General features: G+C 37.0%; 1 protein-coding gene and 1 long non-coding RNA gene across 10 annotated transcripts in view; one reads left to right on the top strand and one right to left on the bottom strand.

The window, feature by feature from the left end:
- The window catches only part of LOC107224417 (serine/threonine-protein kinase Doa), a 49,631-nt gene that overhangs the window by 10,238 nt on the left and 13,671 nt on the right, over positions 1–25,722 (bottom strand). For 6 of the 9 annotated variants that reach the window (XM_046737162.1, XM_046737173.1, XM_046737186.1 and 3 more), the window contains one exon: positions 12,173–12,455. In XM_046737162.1, coding sequence (XP_046593118.1) covers positions 12,173–12,455 — 283 coding nt within the window. Of the gene's footprint in view, positions 1–839; positions 2,278–9,270; positions 10,260–12,172; positions 12,456–18,616; positions 18,863–25,722 lie in introns of those variants that run through there. The other 3 variants (XM_046737196.1, XM_046737204.1, XM_015664455.2) reach the window with 3 other exon arrangements.
- LOC124293995 lies at positions 2,644–5,170 on the top strand. The gene is made up of 2 exons (XR_006903867.1): positions 2,644–3,143; positions 5,009–5,170. It is a non-coding gene; the product is annotated as an uncharacterized LOC124293995 (long non-coding RNA).

Raw genomic sequence — 25,722 nt, 5'->3', positions numbered from 1 at the left:
ATTTTATTTATTCTTTAAGAAAAGATACCAATTTTGTCGAAATAAAATGCTGAACGATAAGAATAACTTGGATTTTTGTGATGATGAATTCTTGAAAACGATGTTGCGAGTTATCTGTAAAAACAAATAACGGCCACCGTGCGTATAGAATCGTCAGCACGTATAAAAGAATCGTTATAAAATTATTCCAAGTTTCATTCAAAGTCTATAAATATCCTGCTGTAATAGACGAAAACTTGTGTCCAACACTGCGAAATTGTCTATTCCATACATTAAACATGTATTAATATGTACACAAAAGGAAAATGCAAATACGAGCGCATTTTAAGTATATTATTATTATTATTGTTGTTGTTGTTGTTGTTGTTATTATAGAAAGGCTACGATATCGTTATATATACGGTATAAATTAATAACTCTCACAGCAAACGCAGGCAGGCGTGGTAGGCGGAATGTTCGTTACAAGTGGTTAGTTTGATTTAGAAGAAAAAAGTCTTTTTCTGCAGTTTCGTAGTTTTTTTTTTTTCTTTTCCTTGTTTTTCGAATTTCCAAACTAATCCATAAATATCGACGTATTCGTGTGCAAAAACTGTAAAGATTGTGAAAAAAAAAAAAAAAGGTTACGAATAATTTGTTTTCAATTAATAGTTTTAGTTTCCGTTTGTTTTACAAAAACAACGAGAGGGCGAGAGGCTGGTCGGCGAACTCGCGTGCATAAATAATAATAGAATGAAAAAGAAAAAGAAAAAGAAAAAAAAAAAAAAAAAGGAAAAGAATAATCAAACAAAATTTAAAATTAAAACCCAAACAAATCGTCCGCGCGGCAGACGACAACTTACAGTCGTCGCGAGTAAATCGGCGCCCGTAAACGCGGCCCCCCGATGATATTTCGAAGCGATTAAATCGGCGGTGCTAATCTGTTTCTGCTGATGTTGCTGCTGTTGCTGTCGTGGCGATAGCAATTTCGTTTGTTCTTTATTATCATTATTGTGAACAAAAGAAGCGGCGTCTTCCACCGCGGCGGCGTTATTGTTAACATGAACATCGTCAAGAGCGGCATACTTCATGATCAAGCTTTGAATTTCCTTGCGTTTGGCCTCGCGTTCGGAAACTGCCTGATCGGCAGCCGCCGTTGCAGCCTCGTCGATAAAAGCGGTCGGCGTACGGTCGGGATCGACGTTCTCAAAAATCTCCCTACGCTCGATGGATCTCGGATCGATTTCCACGGGTCTGAGCTGCGGCCGATGAGCGGCGGTCGTAGCGGTCGCCTTGCACGAGTCGCTGCGACCCGTCCGATGAGGTCGAGCCTTGCGTGACGAGGGACGCGAGTCGGCGTGACCGCTTTTGTGCCTGCCGTAACGCCTGAAGGACTCGGAGGAGAGAAGAGACGAGCGTCGATCGGTTGCCGACCGGTGAAAGCCCGGGGTCTTTTCGCGATTTACGGATAGGGGGGTGGACGCTACGTAAGGATATGCTTTCTCAGCCAGAAGTACGCTGCGAGCTACGCAGCTCGGTGTTACAGGGGTCGGCGAGGACGGTTCGAGCGTTTTGTCGTCCCGTCGGTAACTGCCGTCGCGACGGTAGTAACTGTGGTCGCGATCCAATCGATGGGAGTAGCTGTCGTCCCGCTTTCTCGAACCGTAACGCTCAAGTACCGACGAGTACTTGTCCTCAAGGCGGGTACGCGTGCTGCCCAAAACCGACGACGAAGAGGACGATTTACGGTCGACGTTGCTCGACGATAAGGTGTTCGAGGGACCTCGGACGCGGGTTGTCAAACGCTGGAGTAAACTTGAGCAGGAATCGCTGAGCAGCTGAGTGACGCTAGTCGTCGACGAACGTGAGTAACGATTGCGTCGCGTTGATCCCTGACGACCTGGGCCACCGGCGGTCGTCGAGGACGTGGATGACATAGCGGAGTTGAGGCGAGTATCCGGTTATTTATTGATTTATTTATTTTTTTAACAAGAGTCTCTCCGTCTCTTCTTTAATATTTTCCTTCCGGCCACTTTACCAGCGTTTCGCTTATCGGTCCTTTCCTTGGTCGGCACACTTGTGTGTCTCAAGGTTACTTCAGGGTCACTTCAAAGAGTTATCGTCACCGACAGCAACTTTTCAACTCGACACTTCAACTTCACCCCGCACGTGTGACTCTCGATTTTTATTCAATGTTGCTGCTGCTGATGATGCTGCTGCCGCTGCTACTGATGACGATGATGTCGACGATGACGATACTTTCGAGGTTACGAGCACCGAATGAATAAGAATGGGAACACGAAGAAGAAGAAGAAGAAGAAGAAGAGAAAGAAGAATAAGGCTATCTGGCCCCGAGCCACGATAACGAGGCGATGCTGCTTCGGCGGCGATAGTTTAGGTAGGTGTTTCTCAATTTTACCGATTCAGAAGTGTGCACGTTGTACGAATGAAATAACAGTGCATGCTGCACGCACCCTCATTATCGAAATACGGTGGTGATGATCCACCGCGCAAGACCTCGGTCATCGTTGTGTAACGACGTTGTCATTCTTCATCTTATTCTTCTTCGTCTTCGTCTCCTTCTTCTTCCTTCTTTCCTCTTACTCGACGAAGAGAGCAAGAAAATATAAAAGAAATGACCGCAATGCGAGGTGAACGCGATTCAGTTTAAAAGACACCACAAATTTAGAAAATAATGGAAAAAAGAAAAAAAAACGAAAAAAAAAAAAACAAGAAACCAATAAAATACGAAAAATATAACCGTCCAACTTATATCGAGGAACGAAACGAGAGAGACAGAGAGAAAGACAGAGAGAGAGAAAAACAGAACGAGAATCTAGAGGCGCGCGCGCGCGATAAGGATGAGAATTGCCGGGGGTAAAAAAACGACCGGAGTAGGCGAGTGAGTGGATGATGAGGAGGTTTCGCGTGTTGTCGTCCCGCGAGAGAGATGCACTGAAGATACAACCTAGTCGACGTGTCTCGACCCGAACCGCCCCGCCAAATACTCTGTGGTACTAAAAATACCGACCAGCCAGGAGGAGAATTGCTTCCAACCAAACAACGCGTCGTCCTCTAGGCAGCACTGTAGTCGACGAGGAAGGCCGCCACCTCCACCTCCACCACTGCCATCGTCACCGTCACCGTCGCCGTCGCCGACGGTCGTGGTACTGGGATTACGTAAATTATACTTGCCGACTTATTTTAAAACCTTTTTCCCCACCTTCGTTTCTTTTATTTCACTCGAATTTTATTTATTCGCCAGAATCCGATGGCAGAAAGAAATCGGTTTCAAACTTTAACAACTTTTTTTTTTGCAATCGATCGCGTGGTTTTCTTTTTTTTTTTTTTTCTTCTTTTTTTTCACCAAAGTTTAAATCGATGACTTTTTTTTATTACAAATTCGCCGTTATGACTGAATTAACGCAGATAAGACGTAACGTCGTTCGGGTTTATTTTTTCTCTATATCAAATGACGGAAAAAGAGAATTCCGACTCCTCTCTGAGAACATCAAATTTTTTTTCACATTTTCACCTATTTCAGAAATATCAGTTTCACCGCAACACTGATCATTCGTTAAATTCTATCCTTCAAAGTAGATATAACAAATATCAACTAGCGGGGTTATTTTTACAAACTCTTCGCGTATACCAAGAGACTGACGCATTGCTATCAGCTTCACGCATTGCAGAAGTAAGTATTGCCCTGATTCATTGCTTGAGTTGGAAAAATATCATGACGTCGAATTTTCGGTTCAATTATTCTAGTCACATTGTTGTACGATGTTTCACATAATTATTTGTACAGCTATTTTGTGTGTAAATACGAAAATTATACGAACCGAAATTCGAAGGCTGAAATATTTTTCGTAGTCCTTCAGTGTCTGGTTCGAAACTTGACGTGACATAATCGCCTATTTTTTACATCGATGATATACTGATTAAATATGTAGAAAACAGTCTATTTTCATTTTTACAACTTGGTGAATGACAGCGCAGAACTACAGAAAAAAAAAAAAATAAACGTTTGGATGCAGTTCAAAAAATCGAAAAGTTTCAGCCGATTTTGAAATAAAAATTTATAATCGATCGTAAGAATCGCTGCGACAGTTTATAACATTTTGACACGAAGCTAGAATAGCAATCAATGAAAAAGGTTGGCAAACGAATCTCGATTCATTCCGATTACATGTATAAATAATCGCGATAAACTAATACCGCGTTAAAAAATTTGTAATCAACTATCAAGCAGCTGTTAACAAATTCTATATAGAAGCGTGAACATATTAGGCATGTACGCAATAAGATTAATTAAATTCACGTACGAAATTTAACGGACCGTCGTTATTGATATTCTTTGCATCGTTATATAACCGATGAAACCCTGCTGCACATATTACTTGGATTTAACTAACAACACACACTAGACAAAGACTGACGTGCGTAACTACTGACGAAAAATCCAATCATTATCACTGTAACTGCGACTTCGGATACGTATATTGATGCATGTGATGCGGTATAAGCCGCCGGGTTCAAAGTTCGTGAAAATTGATAAGAATAACCAATGTGACTCGAAAAATATGGTTGGAATTGTACACAATAATACAATTATTTCCGAGAAATTTTCAATCGTTCCACCAACTAACCCTGCGAGCTTAAATTCGTATTGTTTGACGTGTAAACTTTTCGTCTATTCGTCTCTTAATTACACCTATACTTCGCAAATACTGCATTTGCATTGATGTAAAAAATCCAAAAAATTTGTGTCCGTGAAAATTGAAAACTTTACGTTACGTGGCGAGAAATTGGCGGAGTATGTTTCCATTAAAAAAAAAACATTCCGGCGATAACTGAGAAACAGAAAGCATGAAGGAAGGTGGCCGGAATCCAGTTTTTCAAGTAACGACAAGCGCGAGTATAATAATAAATTCACGTCTCCTACATGCGACATAAATCATTTTCGCATAACGATTCGCGCGCAATTGGCGCTAGTTGACGATTTTGTTGATTGAAATTGATTTATTTATAGGCACGAAAAGCATACGACGTACGGCATTACCACCACCACAAGCAGCAACAGCAGCAAGGCCATGGATAGTTTCCGCGGTCTGTATGCGATTAAGTATATAAGTACAGAGAAACTTTCTCTCTCTCTCTTTCACTCCAAAAGCGAATAAACCTCTTAAATCCATCTTTTCTATCTATCTATCTACCTATCTATATATATATATATATAAATCTATACGTCTATCTGTTTACCTGTTTATCTGACACTGTCTATCTATCCGTCTGGCTATCGTATCTCTAATTTCTTAAAATGGTATCATACACGAAAGAAAAAAAGAAATTCAATCCCCCATTAAATTGATACGTATAATAAAATAATACTGTGTATCAACTCACATAACGGAATTTTAGATAATCTGTGCGAAAAAATAGATCTGCAGATATGTTAACGACGGTTTTTAGAGCCCTCGAGATATGCGCGGTTGTTCCCAAAGCGACGGCAAACATTTCACAGACTGAAATAATCGTGCGAAGTTGCTGGATAGATGAAAATAAGGATGTTCTTATCCTGTGAATATCACTGGTTCACTTTCATTCTTATTCAATCGTATCGAATGATATTTAACAGTCGTACACAACGCGAATAAAGTTCGGATTAATAATCGCAGAGGCATGGACTCGCCGTGCCTCCACAGCAGAGGCATCGCCTGCAACTGAATAATCTACAATTTCTCGTTTAAGAAATATATTATTATCATTATCTTTAACGTTATCGTATACAGTTTACGCTTTCGTTACACCTCGTCGTTATCGTATTATATATTTAGAGCGGCGGATTATATGTGAAAAAAAAAAAACCTGTTGCATTTAGACGTACGGCGATAATTATGTGGACCACATTTGGTTTTTTTTATTCTTTCAGTAAATAATCACGTCGATTACGGTATTTGACTATTTTTTTCCCCCACGATACCGATAAGGGAAAATGTTTTTTGAGCTTCCGTCCCTGGAAATAATCTCATCTTTCTAGACGTTGACGTTTTTATCGGATTTTAATAATTGCTATACAGCGGGACAATCTCTTGAAAACTTGAAAATCAACCGCGCATGCGCCAAATAATTCAATCTCATTGGCCGGCGAAATTTTCCCGCAGTGATATTTTTTATCTGCGATGCAGGAGGGCCAACGTACGCAAAATGTGTACGTTTGAATTTTGAAAGAGCATAAGTATTAAATTCCGACCGTTCTTCGAAGAATCAACTCTCTCCACCCAACAACAAATGCTTCCCAAACCTTTCGCCAGTCACTACCTCAATTATTTGAGAATCTAACCTCAAAAATTCGTATCAACCGCATCGCCGCCAGAAACAGTTTGACAGCTGAAACTCGGGATGGCCAGCCTGCGCGAACAGCCGATAAAACTCGCGCATGCGCGGTTGATTTTCAAGTTTTCAAAAGATTGTCCCGGTATATATTATATATTCAGTGTTAAAGTTCTCAATCACGTATATAACTACGACTTTATTTACGATAATTAACCTAATGTCTCAGAAATTTCATATTGCATAAAAACACAAACAAAAACGATATTCTATCAGACTGGATATTTTCACAAAACGTGAGTCCACTGGATTTGAAAATATAAAACACACTCTGTTTATATCGAACCGTACGGTGTAGTCGAGTTTGGGTATTTTGTTGTTATTGTTGTTATAAAAATGAAGACCTTTTAGGTCTGGCATAAGAACGCAGATCACTCGAGATCCAATTGAGGTATCGCAATGAAATTTATGAGGTATTTGCGACCTACGTAATTTTTACTTGAACTATAATTGGAAGGAGAGAAAAATAGGCGGAAATCAGTAAAAAGTTTGCACAACAGCGAAATTTATATGCCAAGTTAGTAAAAGCTTGACGAATATGGCATGAAAATTTTAAAGCTGCGGACACGACGTAGTTAAATTTCTACTTCTCCTATTTTACAAATTTAAAGAAAAATTCACTATTAATTAAACTATATAAGTGTATCAAAAATTTGATTATATATGTAGATCACACGAATTAAATCGAATAATATACATATCGCGGATGCATAAACAAAATTTCGTTCATTGCGATCGATATTTCCGTAAAAAGAAGAGAAAAGAAATCCAAAAAAAAAAGAAAGAAAGAAAGCAACAAAAATTTCCCTATTTATTTTCATTACTTTTGCGGATGCGTACGATATGTTCGTTCTTAAAATATTACTTGTAAATTACACTCGCGGCTATTTATATCAGACGAAAGACAGATTAGTAAAGTATCTATATAAGCGGTCGGTCGAAGTTGATAAGCAACTCTACGTAACGCATGCAAAATTCTATGTAGCGGCAAAAACTTTGCTCAAATTTCGCGAAATATTTCTTTCATCTCAGAGAATCATTTTCGATAGTACAAATACAACTGGAATTTTAAGATTCAAAACATCCTGCGTTCAAAGTCTTTAAAACAAGTGAATTTTTTTAACGATAATCACGTCAGATGCTTTCAACTCATAGATTATTGTTATTTTGTTATTCTTATTATTATTAGACCTTCTCCAAATTATTTCCAACTATCCAAGCAAGTTACGAAACCGTGGAAAATATGCGTCCGCAAAATCAGTTTGATTCCCACAGCTCATGGATATATATATATATATATATGTTATCTTTGTTTATATAATTCAATGTAAGATGGATTACGAGAAAATAAATTTCGACTTGTATTTCAATAAGATACAGGGCTCGATATTAAGTTACTTAATATAATAAAAACCTCGATCGACTTGAAAATCGTATTCGATGAAATTTGTACGTCATCGGTTTGATATTTAAATAAAATTTCACCCTGTACAACATAAAATTTGGCAACACTTCGAGACTATTAACTGACGCGTATTCTTAAAGTACGAGTAACATCCGGAGTTTCGATTGAAACTTTGTTCCGTAAATTATATAAAAGAGAGAAGTCTTGTTTTTTAATCCCATTTCCCAGACCCGAATTCCATTCGTTTATTTATTTACACGATGATGTTGAATAGAGTCGGTGTTGACGATAACCTAGCCTAACCTAACCTAACTCAACCTAATCTAAATTTTCCATCGACTTTACGTGTCCGAAGCATACGAATAATTTCGAAACCGTTGGAAGATTAACTGTCAGCCTTCGCACTGTTCGCTCTGATTTTTCTTTATCTTTTTTCGTTTTTTATTTTCTTAGGAACGATCCCATTGGAATTCACCCTTCTATAAATATACACCGGAGTGTTAAATCGGAATCTAGCTAAGGCGAAGAAGCACATCGAAAGCTTTAATGCGTAGTAACGCAACTCGCAATCAGACGTTTCAATTCCTTGGATTTTAGACCTTTTAACGTGAAACCAACAACGATACGATGACAAAATTCAACAAGTCGAAACTTATAAATGTATCGGAAAGGAAAAGAAAAAAAAAAAAAAAACAATTTCAGCATTACGTGCAGAAAATATTGCAAACAAAATTGCATATTTAAACGGTAAAATGAAAAGCAGAAAAATTTCTCATTTGTGATATAAACGTTTTTTCTTTTTTTTTTTTTTATTTTCTCATTTTTAGATAAATACGACAATTTCGTTTTGGTTGGTTTAAAAAACAATATTAAAACAGCACATCGTTTAACAAATCGATAAATTCTAATAGCAATTATTTTGTCTATTTCTCCGGTTATTGAAGAACATAAAGTTAATAAAAAAAAAACACTCAAATTTCTACCGAACAGGAAAAAAAAAAAAGAAAAATAAAAACTGTGTAAAAGCTGAATAAAAAATACACGATGTTCGCGTGATAAGAGTAGCTGAAAAAAAAAAAAAAAGAAAAAACCGACGACGTTGTTCACGACATTGTTAACAACTGTCAAACTCGTGGGTGCGGTTGTTCCGAGTATTGAATTTGGAACTCGCGATAAAGGTAAAATAAACAAATAGCTTGTGTATAAAAATAAGAAAAAAAATAAAAACAAAAACAAAATTGCCTGCGTGAACAAAAACCACTGTATCCATTTTAAAATTAGTACACCTCTGTAACGATTATCTCAAACCAACACTTTGTGCAACTGTTATTACACAAGACATAACATACGCGTGTAGGTACGGATGGAGAACGCAAAATTAAACGGACAAAAAAAGAAGAAAAAAAAAAAAGAAAAAAAGAAGATCAAGTTTTTACGAACGAACCTAATTCACAAAATGCATAAAGGCGTGTTGTATTAGTCAGAGCGAGCGCTACCTCGGACGTAGAGTTTTCGGATTCGGGTGTAACGTCGATTCGGTTCGTTTCGATATCAATGTTGTCCGATGTCCGTACATCGTGCTCGTTGCCGATAATCGGTGGCTGCTGACAAGTTTGCGGCAACCTCCAACCTGCCACCCAGCTAGTGTCAGCAGCAGCAGCAGCAACAGCTGACGGTGACTGTGACGGCCACCACGAAGATTGTTGTTGACGATTCGGCATCGTCGACGAGGCACCGATATTCGAGGGCGGTGTTCCCTGGCCCATCAGAGCCCATCTCGCGTCCAAATTGGCCATGTTTTCGACAAAGATTTAATCCCTTTCCCGTCCCACAACTCCTTCAAATTCTTCCCTCAACAATACAGTCGAAACCTTCACAAATATTTCCTCCCGACTTCTCGCAGCGAATTAAAAAATTAACCGTCATCGATCGATTCGTGTTTTTCAACTTTTTCTTTTTTTTTTAAATCAACACATTCCGTATCACCACCGTCGTTTATTATCGCGCGATACGATCATCGAAACAAGCAAAAAATTAATCGAGTTCGTCCGTTAACCGCGATTTTGTTCGCGGTAAGCTTTACACTTCTTTATATATTTATATTTGTTTTCTCGTTTATTTACTTTCTTTTTTACAATTTTTTTTTATTTTCATTATTTTTCGTTAAATCAATCAATCAATCAATCAATCAATTAATTGATTTATTTATTCCATTTTCCCTCGTTTCTTTCCATCCGTCTTTCCTTCTTTCTTTCTTCGTTCGAATTTATCTCCGCACGCGCCCGGCCGACTTTATAATGATATCGCTAACTCGAGTAACGATAATTATTAACTCCCGTCGAAGCAGCGTTGTTTGTTAGTCAAAAGTTAAGGTTCGCCGTCTCGTTGCAGGGCTGCTGGTGTGGTCAACCTCCGGCGAGCCGGCTGGCCGGTAAGATCTTGGTCGACGTTGCTCCGGCCATCTGGCACAAGCTCGCACTGAACGCTGCAAAACGCGGCTGACGAGTTTCATCGAAAATAGCCACCGTTCAGAAATAGATACGAAGAAAGAACGAACCATCGCCAACCAACAAGTCGGGACCACAAGCAGCATCGGCAACAACGCCGATGTTGGTGGAAATTGCACCTCCGGAAAATAACTTCTTTTTTTTTTTTATTTTTCTAATTTTAGAAGAAAAAAAAAAATTAAAAAAAATTTCACACCATACCGATCGTTGATTCGCCACGACGAAGAAGAAATCTCGTACGATTGACTTTTAAATCTAGGCGCCACTTTCAACGAACGCTACGGAATTTCTTTTTTCCCCCGTACTTAAAATTAGTTCGAGTAGGAGGTAGAAGAAGAAGAAGAAGGAGAAAGGAGAGAAAGACGTTTCCCATTAATCTGGAATTTCCGCTCGCAGTTGAAGCTTTACTCGATACGCCCAAGTATACCGGACCAATTTTCAATGCGAAGGGAAATCGATCGATGCTTTTCACACTTCGACAGTTATACAAAACAGAAACGCATGCAAGATGATAACTAATGTAAAACATACCATTCTTTATCTTGCTTCGTGTTGTTTGCAGTTTTAATAATACAAATATTTTCCAACTTGTGAGAATGTTTTTTTTTTATTATTTGTTTTTTCCTTTTCAGTCGAAGTTTTATTCCCGGAAACGGAGATCGTTGATCGCTTTTACAAGTGGGGAAAATAAAAATTCAACTTTGTTGTACATAATTGTATTTCCGAAAAATAATATCGTTTCCAACGATGTAGAAAAATCATTTACCACAAGAATAACGAAACATGAAACTTTGTCGAAAACCACCAGATTCTAAAGATCGTCAGCAGTTTACAAGAGTTACATGTTGAAATAAACAAACGAATATATTTGTAAATCATTCACTTCGTTGGCATAAAAAAAAAAAATTCACTCGACTTCGTGTAGAAGTAGATTTTTGTTACGTTATCTTATTCGATAAACGAAAATTCGATGATTTAAAAAAAATTCTACTAGATTCACCGAAATTACTATTTCAAAAGCAAATTTGACCGTCCAAAAATTTTCCACATACTATTAATACCACGTCAGTTGATCTCCTGTTTCGTCCAGGAGATTAAATATGAATTTTACTGAAAATATGGATTCGTTCCCCTTTAGACGAAAATAATCGTTGATATTGCAGTTGCGATTATAGTGAATTAATTGTGAAAACGATTTTCATAGGATTTTTCTTATTCTTGTTGTCACTTGCATAGATTAAAATAATTTTGTTTTTTTTTTAAAACGGTTACAACATGGCTAAATTTTCGTTTTCCCCCTTCCTCCAATTAGTCAAAGGTAAAATACTAACAACAACAACAATAATAATACTCGTGGATAAAAGGTGGAAAAAAAAAATGTTCATCGTCATTGTAACGACCTCATCCACCACGCATCCTGCAGCCTTTGAATTGTATCTTCTTTATCATTCCTTTCGTAAACTGACCAGCAAGTGTGCAAGTATCAAGAGCAGTAAGCGCGCATATACGTATACATACACACCATTACATAATTATATATAATAAAAAAAAAAATAGCCTGATCGAAGTTTCCTTCGTTTTAATCGTGACGCGACCGTTACTGGTGTACGAAAGATAAGAGGGGTAAAAAAAAAAAAAAAAAAAAAAAAAAACTTCGCGAAATCTTCGATACATCGACACGACGATAATATAATTGACCCGTCTCGCGAATCAAGGTGGATGGAAGGAAAAAAAAAAAGAAAAAAAAAAAACAAATGAACCACAACGACGAGGGGGGAGGGGGTGAAAAAAAAAAAAAACAGAGAGCATCGATGACGGGGGTTGTGTGGGGGCGTGGGGTGTGGGGGCGATGGGGCGGAGGAGTATAAAGAGACACGGATTTGAGACTGACCTGACTTCTGGACGAGGGTGACCTGTGGCGATGTCGAGATGGTTCGTGGCTCGGCGATGCGGATCCGTGATGACGATGGGCACGCGTCCGACGGCTCGATCCACCCGGTGCATGATGGGCTCGCTCTCTGTGCTGCGTGTGCTGAGTATGCTGGGTATGCGGGGGATGCTGGGTGTTGTGCTGACGTCCGCTCGACGGCGAACGACGGTGACTCCGTTTGTAACGACGCCCGACGCTCGTTCCCCTCTCGTGCTGAGCCCGAGACCTCAGCACTCTCTCGTCACTGAAACGAGAGAAAATTATAAATTTTTATTTTCTTTTTTTCTTTCCCGGTACATCACGCGCCGATCGATCCATGTTGATTGAGAACGATAAATAATAAATGGATTTTCGATGAGATAGATTATTTTTCAAACTCGGTCAATCGGTTTTTTGGTTCTTAATCCCCTGAACGACGCAGTACAATATCAATTTGTGTGATTAATGGTATCAATTATTTTCATCGTCTTATTTACCGAGTATCTAATTGGTATAACAAGTGAAAGACAAATGAATATGTAGATTCAATAAAACTAGAAATTGTCACAAAAAAAAAAAAAAACAAACTTTTACGGTATTATAATACCACGTAACGAAATTACGAAACTTTAGTTTCAAATGCACCGTTTCACAAAAGTACGAAATAATCGATTAATCGGTTAATTATTACCCGACTCAATCGAGCCGTGTTTAATTATTTGTTTTTTCGGACTCGATTAATCGATGCATCGATTATTTTTAGCTTATTGGTCGTCGCTGATGTTGATTAGGTAATTGAAAACTCCAATCGACGATAATAATAATTATATGAGTATCGACAATCAATTTTCAAAATGACACTGAGACCTTCGCTGTATATTTGCGGGTACAAAGTGTTGAAAATGTGGCCGAATATACCTAACCGCTTTATACCGTAGGTGCCATTCTTCAATCATTACTATTGGAATTGTTTTCAATCGAGCTTGACGGTCGATCGAAACTTCATGTTCGATTTTTTTTTCTGTCCCTCTCTTTTACTCATAACCGAAACTGTGACTTTGAAACAATTTACAATTCTTCGTCCCACGATAGATTTTACATTGACCTCGATGTTAAAAGTCAAATTACATTCTCAAACACGAATTCGAATGTACCTGTAAATTATTTTGCACCTTGGGTGACAGGGAAGAGAAATGAAAAATATTGTAGGATTATTTTTCAAAGTTTCGTGCAAAGAAACTTTACTCTGTGAATTTCAGGTATATTACAGTAGAAAATAAACAAGGAAACAAAAAAAAAAAAACCATAATTTTGCAGCATTTGGAATAAGCGTATTATTAAAGCGCAAAAATATTGTAATTGTGATTAAATTAGAAATTCAAGATTTAATTCTAGTTTGCCAAAACGCGTGTAAAAATTTATTATACGTTTATAAACTGTCTAAAAATTTGAATGGATATGTCAACGAATGCTACAGCCATCGTTAATAAAAAAAAAAAAAAAAAATAATACCAAATCTATATTCGTACAGATTCTAGTAGCCGTAGTCTCGTTCCTGAACTTTAATAGCGCGTGATTATGTTCATAAGGGAGGATACAATGCCGAAAACAAATAACGCAGAAAATACAAAGTTACAGAGCCAAGTGGATAATAAACAAAAAGACCGGCGATATACCGATCAAGCGTGCAGCGTAGAGAGTTGTTGTAAAATTATAATAAACCACGTCGTGTGTGTACAATGACGAATTTTCGGTAAGGAAACTCGCTAAAATAGCTCGGACATTTATATAAACCGCACCTATCTAAAATAAACTTGCACTATGTATAATTATACGTGCACGTGCCGCGTAATCTTCGCTTCGAATACGTTCATTTTCATTTATAACTTCACTCGTGTCATGTGTAACGATATAACTGCACACGTCGGAACTCAAGATAATATATGTAGTTCCTCAATTTATCAATGCTTAGTTAGTGATAAATTACAACTGTAAATTACAATTAGAATCGAAATACGATAGAGATTACAAAAATTGTCGTTTTTCTTTTTTTTTTTTCCAACAATTGTGATTTTTTAATTGGAAAGAATTTCGATGCTAATTAGAATTAAATGCCATACTGATTGAATACAAATTACAGATTATTATTATCGTTTTTTTTTCAAGTGCACATTAGAATATCTAATTAGTGAATAAAATTGCGTCGTGTAATTTCTACACTTTGCTAATCTAGGAATAGTCCAAAAAATTTTCAACCACAAGTATTTTCATTCTACTTTTACTTGTTGCTGAATAACAAAAAAAATCAAAGAAAAAATAAAACTTTCATAAAATCTATCGAAACTGTCCAACATTATTCACGTTCTATTTTTTCTTTCAATTTCTCGCCAATCTACGAAGTTGGCGGAGAAGGTGGGATATTTTATTGCGTTCACTAAACGAATAACAAATAATACTTTCGGAAGAAAAAAAAAAAGAAAATGGCAAAATGTTATTACAATTTATAAAGATACAAGAGTTTCTAAAATTTGTTATATTTCTGCTTAGTTTCTTGATACCGATTTGACGAATGTTTATCAATAGCCAAGGTAGGAAATTGCGTTTCAAATTTCATCATTTTTTCTTTCCAAAAGTCAGCCTCAGGCCCGGACCTTCAATATCGGACTACATCCATACGGCGTAAAAGAGAGCTCGTAATTTGTATTATCGCGTTCGTAACGCCGACCGTGAAGCGAATCGTTTGACGCGGTTAAATAACGTCTAAAATTAACCATCCTTCCAAGGATTGAACGACCAACTCCATTCAAGTATACAGAATGGATATTAAACGGACGTATAATTCCAGCAACTGTATAACTTGCAAGAGGTCTCCGCAGGGCCAACCTTGATGTGACTAATACCACGTGCCGAAGATCCATGGAACGTTATTTATAAAAAGTTATCTCAGCAACTTCGAAGCAGCGGAGCTGACCTTACAATTAGTCGTCAACGGGTTTAACCAAACTTTCAATTAGGGTCAAAGGACCTGTGAATCTGAGTATGTAAATTGAGTTAAACTCGACCGCCGAGTTGATTGAGACCAACGCAAAACAACCACCATGTTACATACCCAACGGAATCTCTCCAAGGTCGAAACGAAGAGGATCAACCTTTGATTCGGTTTATCGGTGACAGCGCAATACGTCAAAACGCTAAATAAACGATTAACCGACCGTAATTAATGTTTGTAATGATCTGGCACTGAAGATGGGAAAATAAATCCGGTGCCAAAAAGCTCCCGGATGAAATCGAAAGATACTTCAAGTGTTCAACGTTAAAAGGATGCTTTGTAGTCAGTATTTACCGACTGAGTAAAATGTCCCTTATTTTCGCTATTATCAGGCATAACATCGATGCGTAGACTTTGATAATAAATAGTCGGAACAAGTAACATTCAATTATACTAGACTTAGACTATAGTATAACCTTAAGCGACATCCGTGAAAAGTCAATGTCGAAAATCAAATCAAACCGAACATTGCAAGGTACGACAAATTATTCCCAACAGTCTAGAAATGTGAATCTGTAGTATACTGTCGGGCGGTTTCCTTCTTTACCATCCGACTCAGCTCATGATTCCAACATGAGTCAACCTGTTACCAATTCGCAACGTGTATGAAGTGATTATGAGTCACTCGCTTCCCAACTTTCCCCGTTCTCCTGATTCAAACAGTATTCCGAAATGGCCCCCAAGTTATTTTTGATAGTTGTAATTCCACTCGCCGTGCATGTGTGTTTATAATACGTAATACAGCATTTGGCGCGTAATAGAAATCCCTCGGTAAATTCGAAAGATGGAAATTGGTGAAGTTAGATTTTGTCCAGGTTCATCTTTTCCAGAGATGTGCGGTGAAAATTGCGTTAAGACTATGCTCATCGATAAGGACGCAAGAATGTGTGTACCCAGATGAAATATCTAGCAAAAACAGAAAAAAACGAGGCACCAGCCTCTCGCGTACTATATATCCAAAGAAACGAAACGGCGTGAAAGTTGAAAAAGAAGAACGTGTGAACAGCGTTGCGATGTTAACTATTAGTGAGCTACGCAGTTTATACCTTCTAAATAACTGTAAACCCAAGGGACTGTGATATACTGGTTGTCTACTGCGATCGAGAATTTAAATTCCAGGACTAATCCAACGGCATGTTATGTACAATTGAAATTTCACTGTTTTCAATCAAAAATATATTATGTCAACTTTTCAGGATAGATAAAAATTTGTCAGGACTCAATTGGCAATTTAAAAAAAATTTTTTTTTTTTAATTTTTTGTTCCAGAATAATTCCAGAATTTGAGGATATTTAAGAAGCGGTAGATACCCTGAATATAGTAAGTGGCGAATTTGATCACGCACTACTCAGTCGATAACTAGTCGATAAACGATACTCTGTTCAAACATTATTACCGACAGGGAAGATTATTGAATTCCTAGATAAGATGACTCATATAAGCGTATGATTAACGGACAAAATAGTCAAAGTAGACTTTGATGAAAAAGACGTTGATCTGAGCGCTCGGTTTTTCCTTTTTACACAATCGTAGAATTATTATTTTTATATATATGCGGGGAAAACTTCAAAGCTAACTGCAAGCTTGAACACATAAGTCACTTGATCTCGAATCAGAGAGAATAATGTGTAAAATTATATTCTAGAAACAAGGAAAACCATTTCGCTCCTCTTCTGTCCCTGATCCTATCGTCTTCATCATCGGGGTGGTGAAAAATTTGCTCAAACAAAATTCCCTGTCTTGTCCAATGAAAAATTCACAACTCCCTAATATTTTTTCACAAAACTTAGCTAATGTTGAACGGCTCCTATGACAAAAAGTTCCAGAAATTGTACACGTTCAATACATAAATTTGGATTCGGAAATACGCATTATCGCTTCGTTTCATATAAACGAACCACACGATTTCCCTAAATTATTTTGATTGAATTTTAATTAACGGAGCATAATTGGGGTTTGATAACAAATTATAAAAAAAAAAATACCTAAATATTTCTCGATCCCGTTGTTTATCACATTGCCCTGACTTTTTCTGATAGAAAAAAAAAAATTCCCAAACTATTCCCGTTTTTCCCGGTCTGTCACCACCCTGTTCATGGTTTTTGGATAAAGGCCAAAGGCCTTGGGAAACTCGTGTGAGAATTCAGAATAGACAAAGTGAGCGTCGATTATACCGGTTAGGTATATAGGTCAGGTGGCGAGGATTTACAGAAGTGGGCAAACATACACATTGGACCTATATATAAATTTCATCTCGGAAGTGAAACGAGCACGTTTTTGCATTTACATTATACGTATACTCGGGAGTGTTTCGGACCTGCATTGCTTGCCCGAGTAATTAGAATCTGGTTTTAGGCAGAGACCGGTCACGTTTAATAATAACATTCGCTTCAATGCGGAATAATAATAAGAGGGTACCTGGCGTTGCAATGCTGCACATGTTGTGCAGCTGCGATTTCACGCACTGTTAATTACCGAGCGTATAACATAATAAAAACCCGTGTGAAGAATTATTGTGAAATCTGTGCTGCACGCAGCCTGGAATCTCCCATACTTCTGTACATTGCATAATTTCGTACGTTTATACACGTACGTTCACGTTGCAGTAAAATACTGGCACTGCTGCACAAGACTGTGTGTGACACAACTGTCTCGGCGATCAGCTGTTACCCTTAAATAGGACCAAAGTGTCAAAATCAGCTCATGTCGAAATACCCCGTTTATTGTGTAATGTAAATGTAATGCTGAAAATGTTCATTTATATACGTATAAATATCTCGTTGTTAGACTTTTTTCAAACATCGACAAAATTGAAGTTCAAATCGTACGATTGATCAATTTTATTCGAATTAGTTCTGAAGGAGCGTCGGTCCTTTTTCAAACTGACTTCGACTCGCTTTTGCAGAATAAATGTAATTCTGGAAAGGTCATGGGGACTAGAATAGCGGAACTCTCTGTAATCGTGGGTTTTTGGGGTCGCTGAAAACGAATCGACGGTCAGAATTTCAAAATTCAATATCGCGGACTTAGAATATAAAAATTGATCCTATCCGCCATTTTGAATATTGAAAATTTCTCAGATCTGAGTTCATTTTTGAAATCAACGACCTCGAGAAACCTTCTATACCCAGATTCATTGAATTTGATTGCAAAGAAAAATGTATGCTTCGGATACAGAAGGGTCAATAAATGTAACCGCTATATGCTTCGAAAAATCTTCTTTCGTAAAGAGTTATAAAGTGTGACGAATTTGAGATAACGTCAAGTATTGTACTTATACAAGTTAACGATTACACGACTCGAATTCGATATTTCCAATTCCCGGAACGTTTCTCACGTGAACCAAAAAATGTTGAAGCCATGTTCGAATACCTTACCTTGGCATCCATGAGGCGAGAGCAACGTAGAGTACCGGCATCTTCGCACCGCGTAGGTATAGTATAGTTATAGGTATCACAGAGTCTCTCTTCAAGTTGTTACGAGTAGTAAAAGGTCATGAATACAGTTTAAAATAGACTACTGCAGGAGAATGCCTAAGCCCGGTTCTCTTCACTCGCGTGTTATTTAAACCAAATCACTGTGCCTAAGCCTCCTTGCTATAGGATCCTCAAAGAAGATCAAATATTTTCAAACTACGCGAGGAACTCGCTGAGTTGTTTTTTATTTTACTCCTCAAATGAAATTACGGTAACTGTCGGGAATAAAAAAAAATATATATATATATATATTAACGATAAAAAACATATCTTCTTTTTCTGCGACCTTTACACTTGGATGTCAGGAAGCTTATAACCTCCACATGTTTAAAATTAGACGCATTTGTTCCGGTTATTTTTATCGTTTTTGTAAAATACCTTGCGGAACATATCGGCCTTGGATAAATAGTGTGTAAATTGAAGCTTTGAGCGCAAGCATTCAAGTCGTTTTTAGATCAACTAAATACTAATCTTCTCGACTTACTTCGATAATCATTGGCAAAGTTGTTAAGATTCGAGGAATATTTGGCAAAAGTATACGATTAAACAAAGTAACAAAAGTGCTCGCGATGCAAACGTTAATACGGCAGAACGGATGTTCTCGAAAGCCAAGCCTGCAGCTAGTCGAACCAGTTTCAAGTTCTGGTTCTTCTATTCCAGTGCAACAACTGGTTCATCAACAGAGTGTTACAAGTAACGGTAGAAACAAAAATAAGTAAACAAAAGAATATTCATAAAATTCAATGACAACGCGATCAAGAGTACAAAGGTATAATAGAATTTCGAAAATATTCTCAATCTATTATTCGCCAAATAAAGAATCCAACACAATTCCTTTCAACACCCGGAAGTGACACGAGTTAAACGAAGCTTTCGTACCCGTCGTTACAACTCCATCATCATCATCGTCATCGTCGTCGTCGTCGTCGTCGTCGTCATCTGTACGATGCACGAAGGTCTCGAAAACAAGAGATTGAATGATTACGAATACAAGCCTTATACTGCCCAATAAAGCGTAAACAGCCGTCATAATATGCCCGATGCCGATATACGTGCTAATTCTTTTTCGATCACAAAAACTTACGTCTAAAAAAAGTACGTACATTCGCACGATGAGTTTTCTATTATTAAATTCCTGTGCGTCGGAACCGTAAAAAATGGCGGGTTATCAAGGTAGTGGTACAAAGTTGGCAAGGTCGATTTACGACTCGCGATCAAACTAATGGCAGGCGATTAGTTTAACCCTTTGAGTCGTAGCGGTAAGTATTCTTACCACCAATTTATTTTTGATAATATACTAGTGGGTTTTCAATACTGAATAGTAATTATTGCGATATCATTTAAATTATTATTGTTAAGAAAGAAATTGATTGAAAAAAATCGGGACAATTGAAGAAACAATTCATTTTCGAGAAAGTTACTCCTCTACGCATGCACGTATTTCACATAAATTATAAGTTTTTGGGATCGCTGATTTGGAATTTGAAATTAGGATTTTAAAAACTCAAAATGGCGGATCCAATTTGACCGACGAAAAATTCAAATTCGATCGAATCCGGAGAAAAAACTCTGTCCAGGAATTGTTGGGATCGCTGATTACGAGTCTGAAATCAGATTTTGAAAACTCCATATGGCGAATTCAATCAACGAGCCTAAGGACTCCTTTTTTTTTTGAACTTGTTAGATCAAATTCGAAATTTCCGTCCACCATATTGGATCCGCCATCTTGAATTTTGAAATCCTAATTTCAGATTCGTAATCAGCGACCCCAAAAACCATAGAATACTAACTTGTTATAAAAGTTGACACGGTGCAATAATGTGTGACTCAAAGGGTTAATAAGTATTTCATGATTGCACGTTGTTTAACCGACAAAAAAAAAAAAAAAATTCAAAGGACAATTTATGGATGCCCAGAATTTGTACGAGCAACGTCAGAACAGACAGGAAGTGATAAATGATTATCAACAATTAATAACGAAGTAGAACAAATATAAAAATAATAAAAATAAATCTAGATGGAATAGACGGTAAGTTTTGCAGTGCTAATGAACAAATTTTACGTATTACAAGTGAAACTCGTACGGATTATCGTAATTTACTGCACACGAAACGACTCTTCGATTTATGTACATTACAAACGAGAGAAAATTGATGGAGTAACGAATGTAGGTCTGTAGGTCTTTTCTCAAGTGCAGCCGAGTGTCGAGTGGCTGTTGGTTCGGTATACGGATAACGAGTTATTTATTACCGTATAGCCTAAGTGAGAGTAAGTATGCTTTTCAATGTGCGCCGTAAGCCTGCCAAAGAATCGAATCTTCACTGCAATAAAGTAGTTAAATAATCGTAAGAAAGAAATTACGAGGAAAGATGAAAGCTTTTCATCGTTGCATGCGACACGAAAGTGACGAGGAGAAGAAAAGTTTTTTTTTTTTTGTTTTTTTAGTGCTGAAATCAAGCGGGAAATATTTATGAAAACTTTCAAGAAAAGATTCTCAATTGAATTTCGTAAGGAAAAACCATGTAGTTTGTATAATTGACTCCTCGATAATTTCACAACTGTGATAAAAGTAAGAGACACGGGTGAATAACTTGGCCAAAAAACGGTCGATATCTGTATTTATTAATTCGCATCGTACGCGAGTAAAGTTGAATCGTGGATAAATAAAAAAGAAATCAAGATTTCATCATTATTACGAACCGTTGTTATCGCGTTGATAAAAATTAGTACGAGATGAATACGAATATGATTCGAAGCGACGTTGTTGTTGAAAAGTCTGCGTCAAAGAAACAATAGTTGAAACGTTGTTGTATTAAAAAATAAAGCAGGAGTTTTAATTTCGAGAACATAAGTATGCGTCCTCTGCAAAAGACAATTTCATATTGACGATTCGTTTCACAAACGTCATACAATTGTGAGTTTATTGATGAAAATTTATTGTCGTATCGCGGCAATTCCGATCGCAACGGGGCGAAAACAAGACAATTGACCGATATTATCCGCGAGAGTGCATAAATTGCATTGAATGAAGTCAACCGTGTTTATTTGTATCGCATATGCGGCGTTATCTACACTTTATTAGACATACGATACGTGTACAATCACAGATTTCGTCCGATTCGCACTTCAGATTACAAAAAAAATCATCACATCAAAGTATAACGTAAAATAAATAGATTTCAATAGATCAAGAGAATCGGTAGGTATATTGTGGGCGTAAATAAGTCAAGGCGATACTGTTACATTATTTCAGAACGATAGAAACGAGGTTGAGATCCGTGTGACTATAATTATTGTAACAATGGATTTAAATAAAAACTTTGAAATTGTCTGAAATTCACGGTAACTAATGTACGTACAGAATAAAAAAAAAAAAAAAGAAAAGAAATACTTTCTCACATTTTGCCAACTCGACTATGTACTGCTTAACATCAATGGAAATTAGCAAAATATTTCATGTTTTTAACGAATCGCGACAGATAAGCCAAAATTGCGAGCCACTGCTATATCGGTGTGTGTGTGTGTGTGTGTGTGTGTGTGTATATATATATACGATATGTAAGGCAATCTCGAATATAATACACAATGAGAGAGATGTAACGAGATATTATATAGAATTGTGTATTATAGCCGCTGGGTATTTGCGCGTAATAAATTCTGACCAAATATGGGCGATCATGGCGTTACGATGGCGAAATCGACCTTGCGAACTTAATTGCTTCGGCTCTTGTATATCGCTAGGATTTTCGGACTAATCCGATACATGGTATCAAGGAAAAGGAAGTAGGCAGTAAGCGGACGCAAAACGCTTCGCGAATCGTTACAATGATACAGCTGTATTTAGATACTGTAATCGTTCAAAGAGACTCGATTCAAAGTGTGAAAATAAACAATTTATAGACACAAACGATATAAATGTAGATACATGTTAGGGTGGTGTTTTGAAAACTTTTTTTTCTGCTCTTACGTAACCTTCGAAAAGTTAGTTTTTAGCGTAAAACTAAGCCTCGTGAAACTCGAACTTGGTAGAAAAATTCTAAAAGGTGATTCGTTCGCTTAGAATTTTTCAAACGCGCTAACCGAAATATTTCGAAAACTACACGAGTCACGACACTGTTCTTGGTTTCATTTTGTAGATAATCAAATGTTCTTTAAAAAATGACGAGACATTGTTTGTATCAGCTTACAACACGGGTGAGATAAAAATTTACAAGGTAATAAGCATCTTCGTTCGTTTGTTCATCGCAGTCAATTCTAAACTTGCCTATCGAATTCAAGATGAAGATTTAGGCGTACAGTAGTCTGGACCTTTTTCATAGAAAATTTGATTGTCTACAAAAAGGAACCAAAAACAGCTTCTCAACTTGTATAGTTTTCGAGATATTTCGTTTAGAGCGTTTGAAAAATTCAAACCGGATGTGTCGCGTTTTAGAATTTTGCTACCGTGTTCCGGTTTTACGAATCTTCGTTTGTGGCTAAAAACTAACTTTTCGATGGATACGTAAGAGGAGAAAAAAACAAAAAAAAAAAAAAGAAAGAAGTAAACCACCATTATATATTTACAAAGGTAAATTTTTGATATGAATAAAAAAAAGTTTTTACATACAAAATCGTTCTGCGACATTGAAATGTAATGTAGAAACGCTTTTCACGCGGTTAATAAAAAATTCAAAACCTTTGAAGTTCCCGCGGTGTAAAAGCGCGCCCGATGCGCGGCTTGAAATTAATGAGACTCAATTAAAATTCACCTGCACGAAGGAGGTGTTTATATGAATAATCTAATATTCCGTGCGGGTATATTTAAGGCACGTTAATGACGCGATTCGCAAAACCGGCGCCTTTTTAGCCGATGGGGTTTTTCACTTTCTTTTTTCTTTTTTTCTTTTTACCGACCGCTGTAAGGAAGGTAAGAAAACAATGGACGTCGCTCACTTCCGCTTCTATAACGTCGCGTTAATAATTTAGTAACTGCAACAGTAGCCGTTTATTCATATCATCGAAGAGAAACATTCCTGCAACGACTAATACTTGAATCAAATAAGATTTAAACGGATCCAGTTTATTTATTTAAATCCATACTTATGGTTTCATTTTAACTCGAGTAGTTTTTGCGATCATCAAAGAATTATAATAAGTTCACGCAGCGAGTAATTCGAAATTTTTCAATCGATTAACTTCAACATTTTTGTCATTATTTTTGCCAACATTGTAGATTTTTTTCTTTTTCTTTTTTGTGTGTTCATCATTCATTTACACGTCAAACAACAAAATCTTGAATTAATTCTTGTCAATTTTTTGAGAATGAATTACGATTATTATACGTCAGTTGCCATTGTACACGAGTATCAATAACACTGTTTAAAACTGACTCGTATTTAATATGTATCGAAAAAGAAACGAAAGGAAAAGAATGGATGTTTCTTTCAGAAACACTCAATTCAAAATCAAATTTTAGATTGTAATAAATCGTTCAACCGTCAATTTTACGCATAAATATTGAATAAACATTGTTAATTATAAAATCTATCACACCGATGTAAAAATAACGTAAAGATATATATAATAACATACGCGCGAATATGTATCCTGAAACTAGTCAAAATCTATGCCGATTTAAGGTACGATTAAAAAGTTAATTAAAAGTTATACAAATTTTGAAGCAAATAAAAAAAAAAAAAAGATTCAAACGAATGACAAAAAATTTTGAAACATCAATAGCTTAGTTTTTAAATTCCTACCGCAAAAAAAAAGAAAGAAAAAAAAAACACACACAAAACATTTTGGCCACGATTTTAAAAGATTTTTTTTTATCGCTGGCATACAGTATAAATATATGAAAAAATTGCACACTTTCGCACCGCAGTGACACACTCGATTTTCAGATAATTATCGTCCAAACAAATATCACTCCGTCACATTTTTCTTTCTTTCAACGTACAGCATGATTTAGACGTACGAAAGCGAAGTAAAAATTTTTATCGAGTCTTCGTTATTCCTCAAAGAACGTTCTAAGCCGCGTTATCTTAAAAAAAAAAATCATTTATCATCGAAGGATCGGCAAGTTGGATCTCGTCGGTTTAAATCTCACTCTACGGCCACTTGACGAACGTCTAAAGCACAGACTGACTTTCCCGAAGGCTTTATGAAACGGTCAGCATCGTCGCTCTCTGGTTGGTTGTGCCCACCGTGGCACAGCAACACCACCGACATAAGTACGTACGTATGAATTTACGTATGTATTAACGAACACACATGCTCGCGTTATGCGGACAAACAAAAGTGGAGAGGAGTGGAAGGCGAGCCTTGGACTCGGCATTGGCCGGACGAACCGGAGCGGTTCTCTTGCCGCGTTGGTCTCTTCGTATTTTCCTTCTACTGCAACGATCCTCGTTATAGGTCGCTTAATTTGACACGTTTAACAATGAGATTGTTAACACGCGTACGATATTATATTACAAAACTCCGCGATGCGCGGGAGAAATATTAACACGGTTGATATTCTCGCGATCAATAACGCTACAATTCCGTGCTAACGGAGCGATTTGTTCTGTTCGTCGATAACATTGTTACGAGAAAATTTATCACCGCGTCGATGATGGAAGACCGATCGTTTCGTTCGATCAAAGAATTATGTATACATCGCAATTTCGTTTGGTAATTAATATATTAACAAACCGGAATAAACACTGCAGGCTAATTGACGCATTGATAAGAAATACGGTAAATAAATAAATAAATATGAGCAATCATTACGAAAGAGGATCAAAACCTTAAAAGGTCGTAGTCACTCACGGTTACCTTATGCAGATATAATATCTGTATGTATAAATACTGTTAATGTTGAAACGACGATCGCTGCAAGCTCTGAGAATAATTCTTCGATATAGCGTACATGTTTTCAATTAATTATTATACTGTCATGTGAAGCGGACGGGTGTGTGGATGCATACGTATTGCCAACCTGAAGGCATACACGTGTATATATATATGTATAATACATGCATGGG

The sequence above is a fragment of the Neodiprion lecontei genome, chromosome 1, assembly GCF_021901455.1.
Source record: "Neodiprion lecontei isolate iyNeoLeco1 chromosome 1, iyNeoLeco1.1, whole genome shotgun sequence".
NCBI classification, from domain to species: domain Eukaryota; kingdom Metazoa; phylum Arthropoda; class Insecta; order Hymenoptera; family Diprionidae; genus Neodiprion; species Neodiprion lecontei.
Note: the sequence above shows the minus strand (reverse complement) of the source record. Positions and strands in the feature narration are given on the sequence as shown.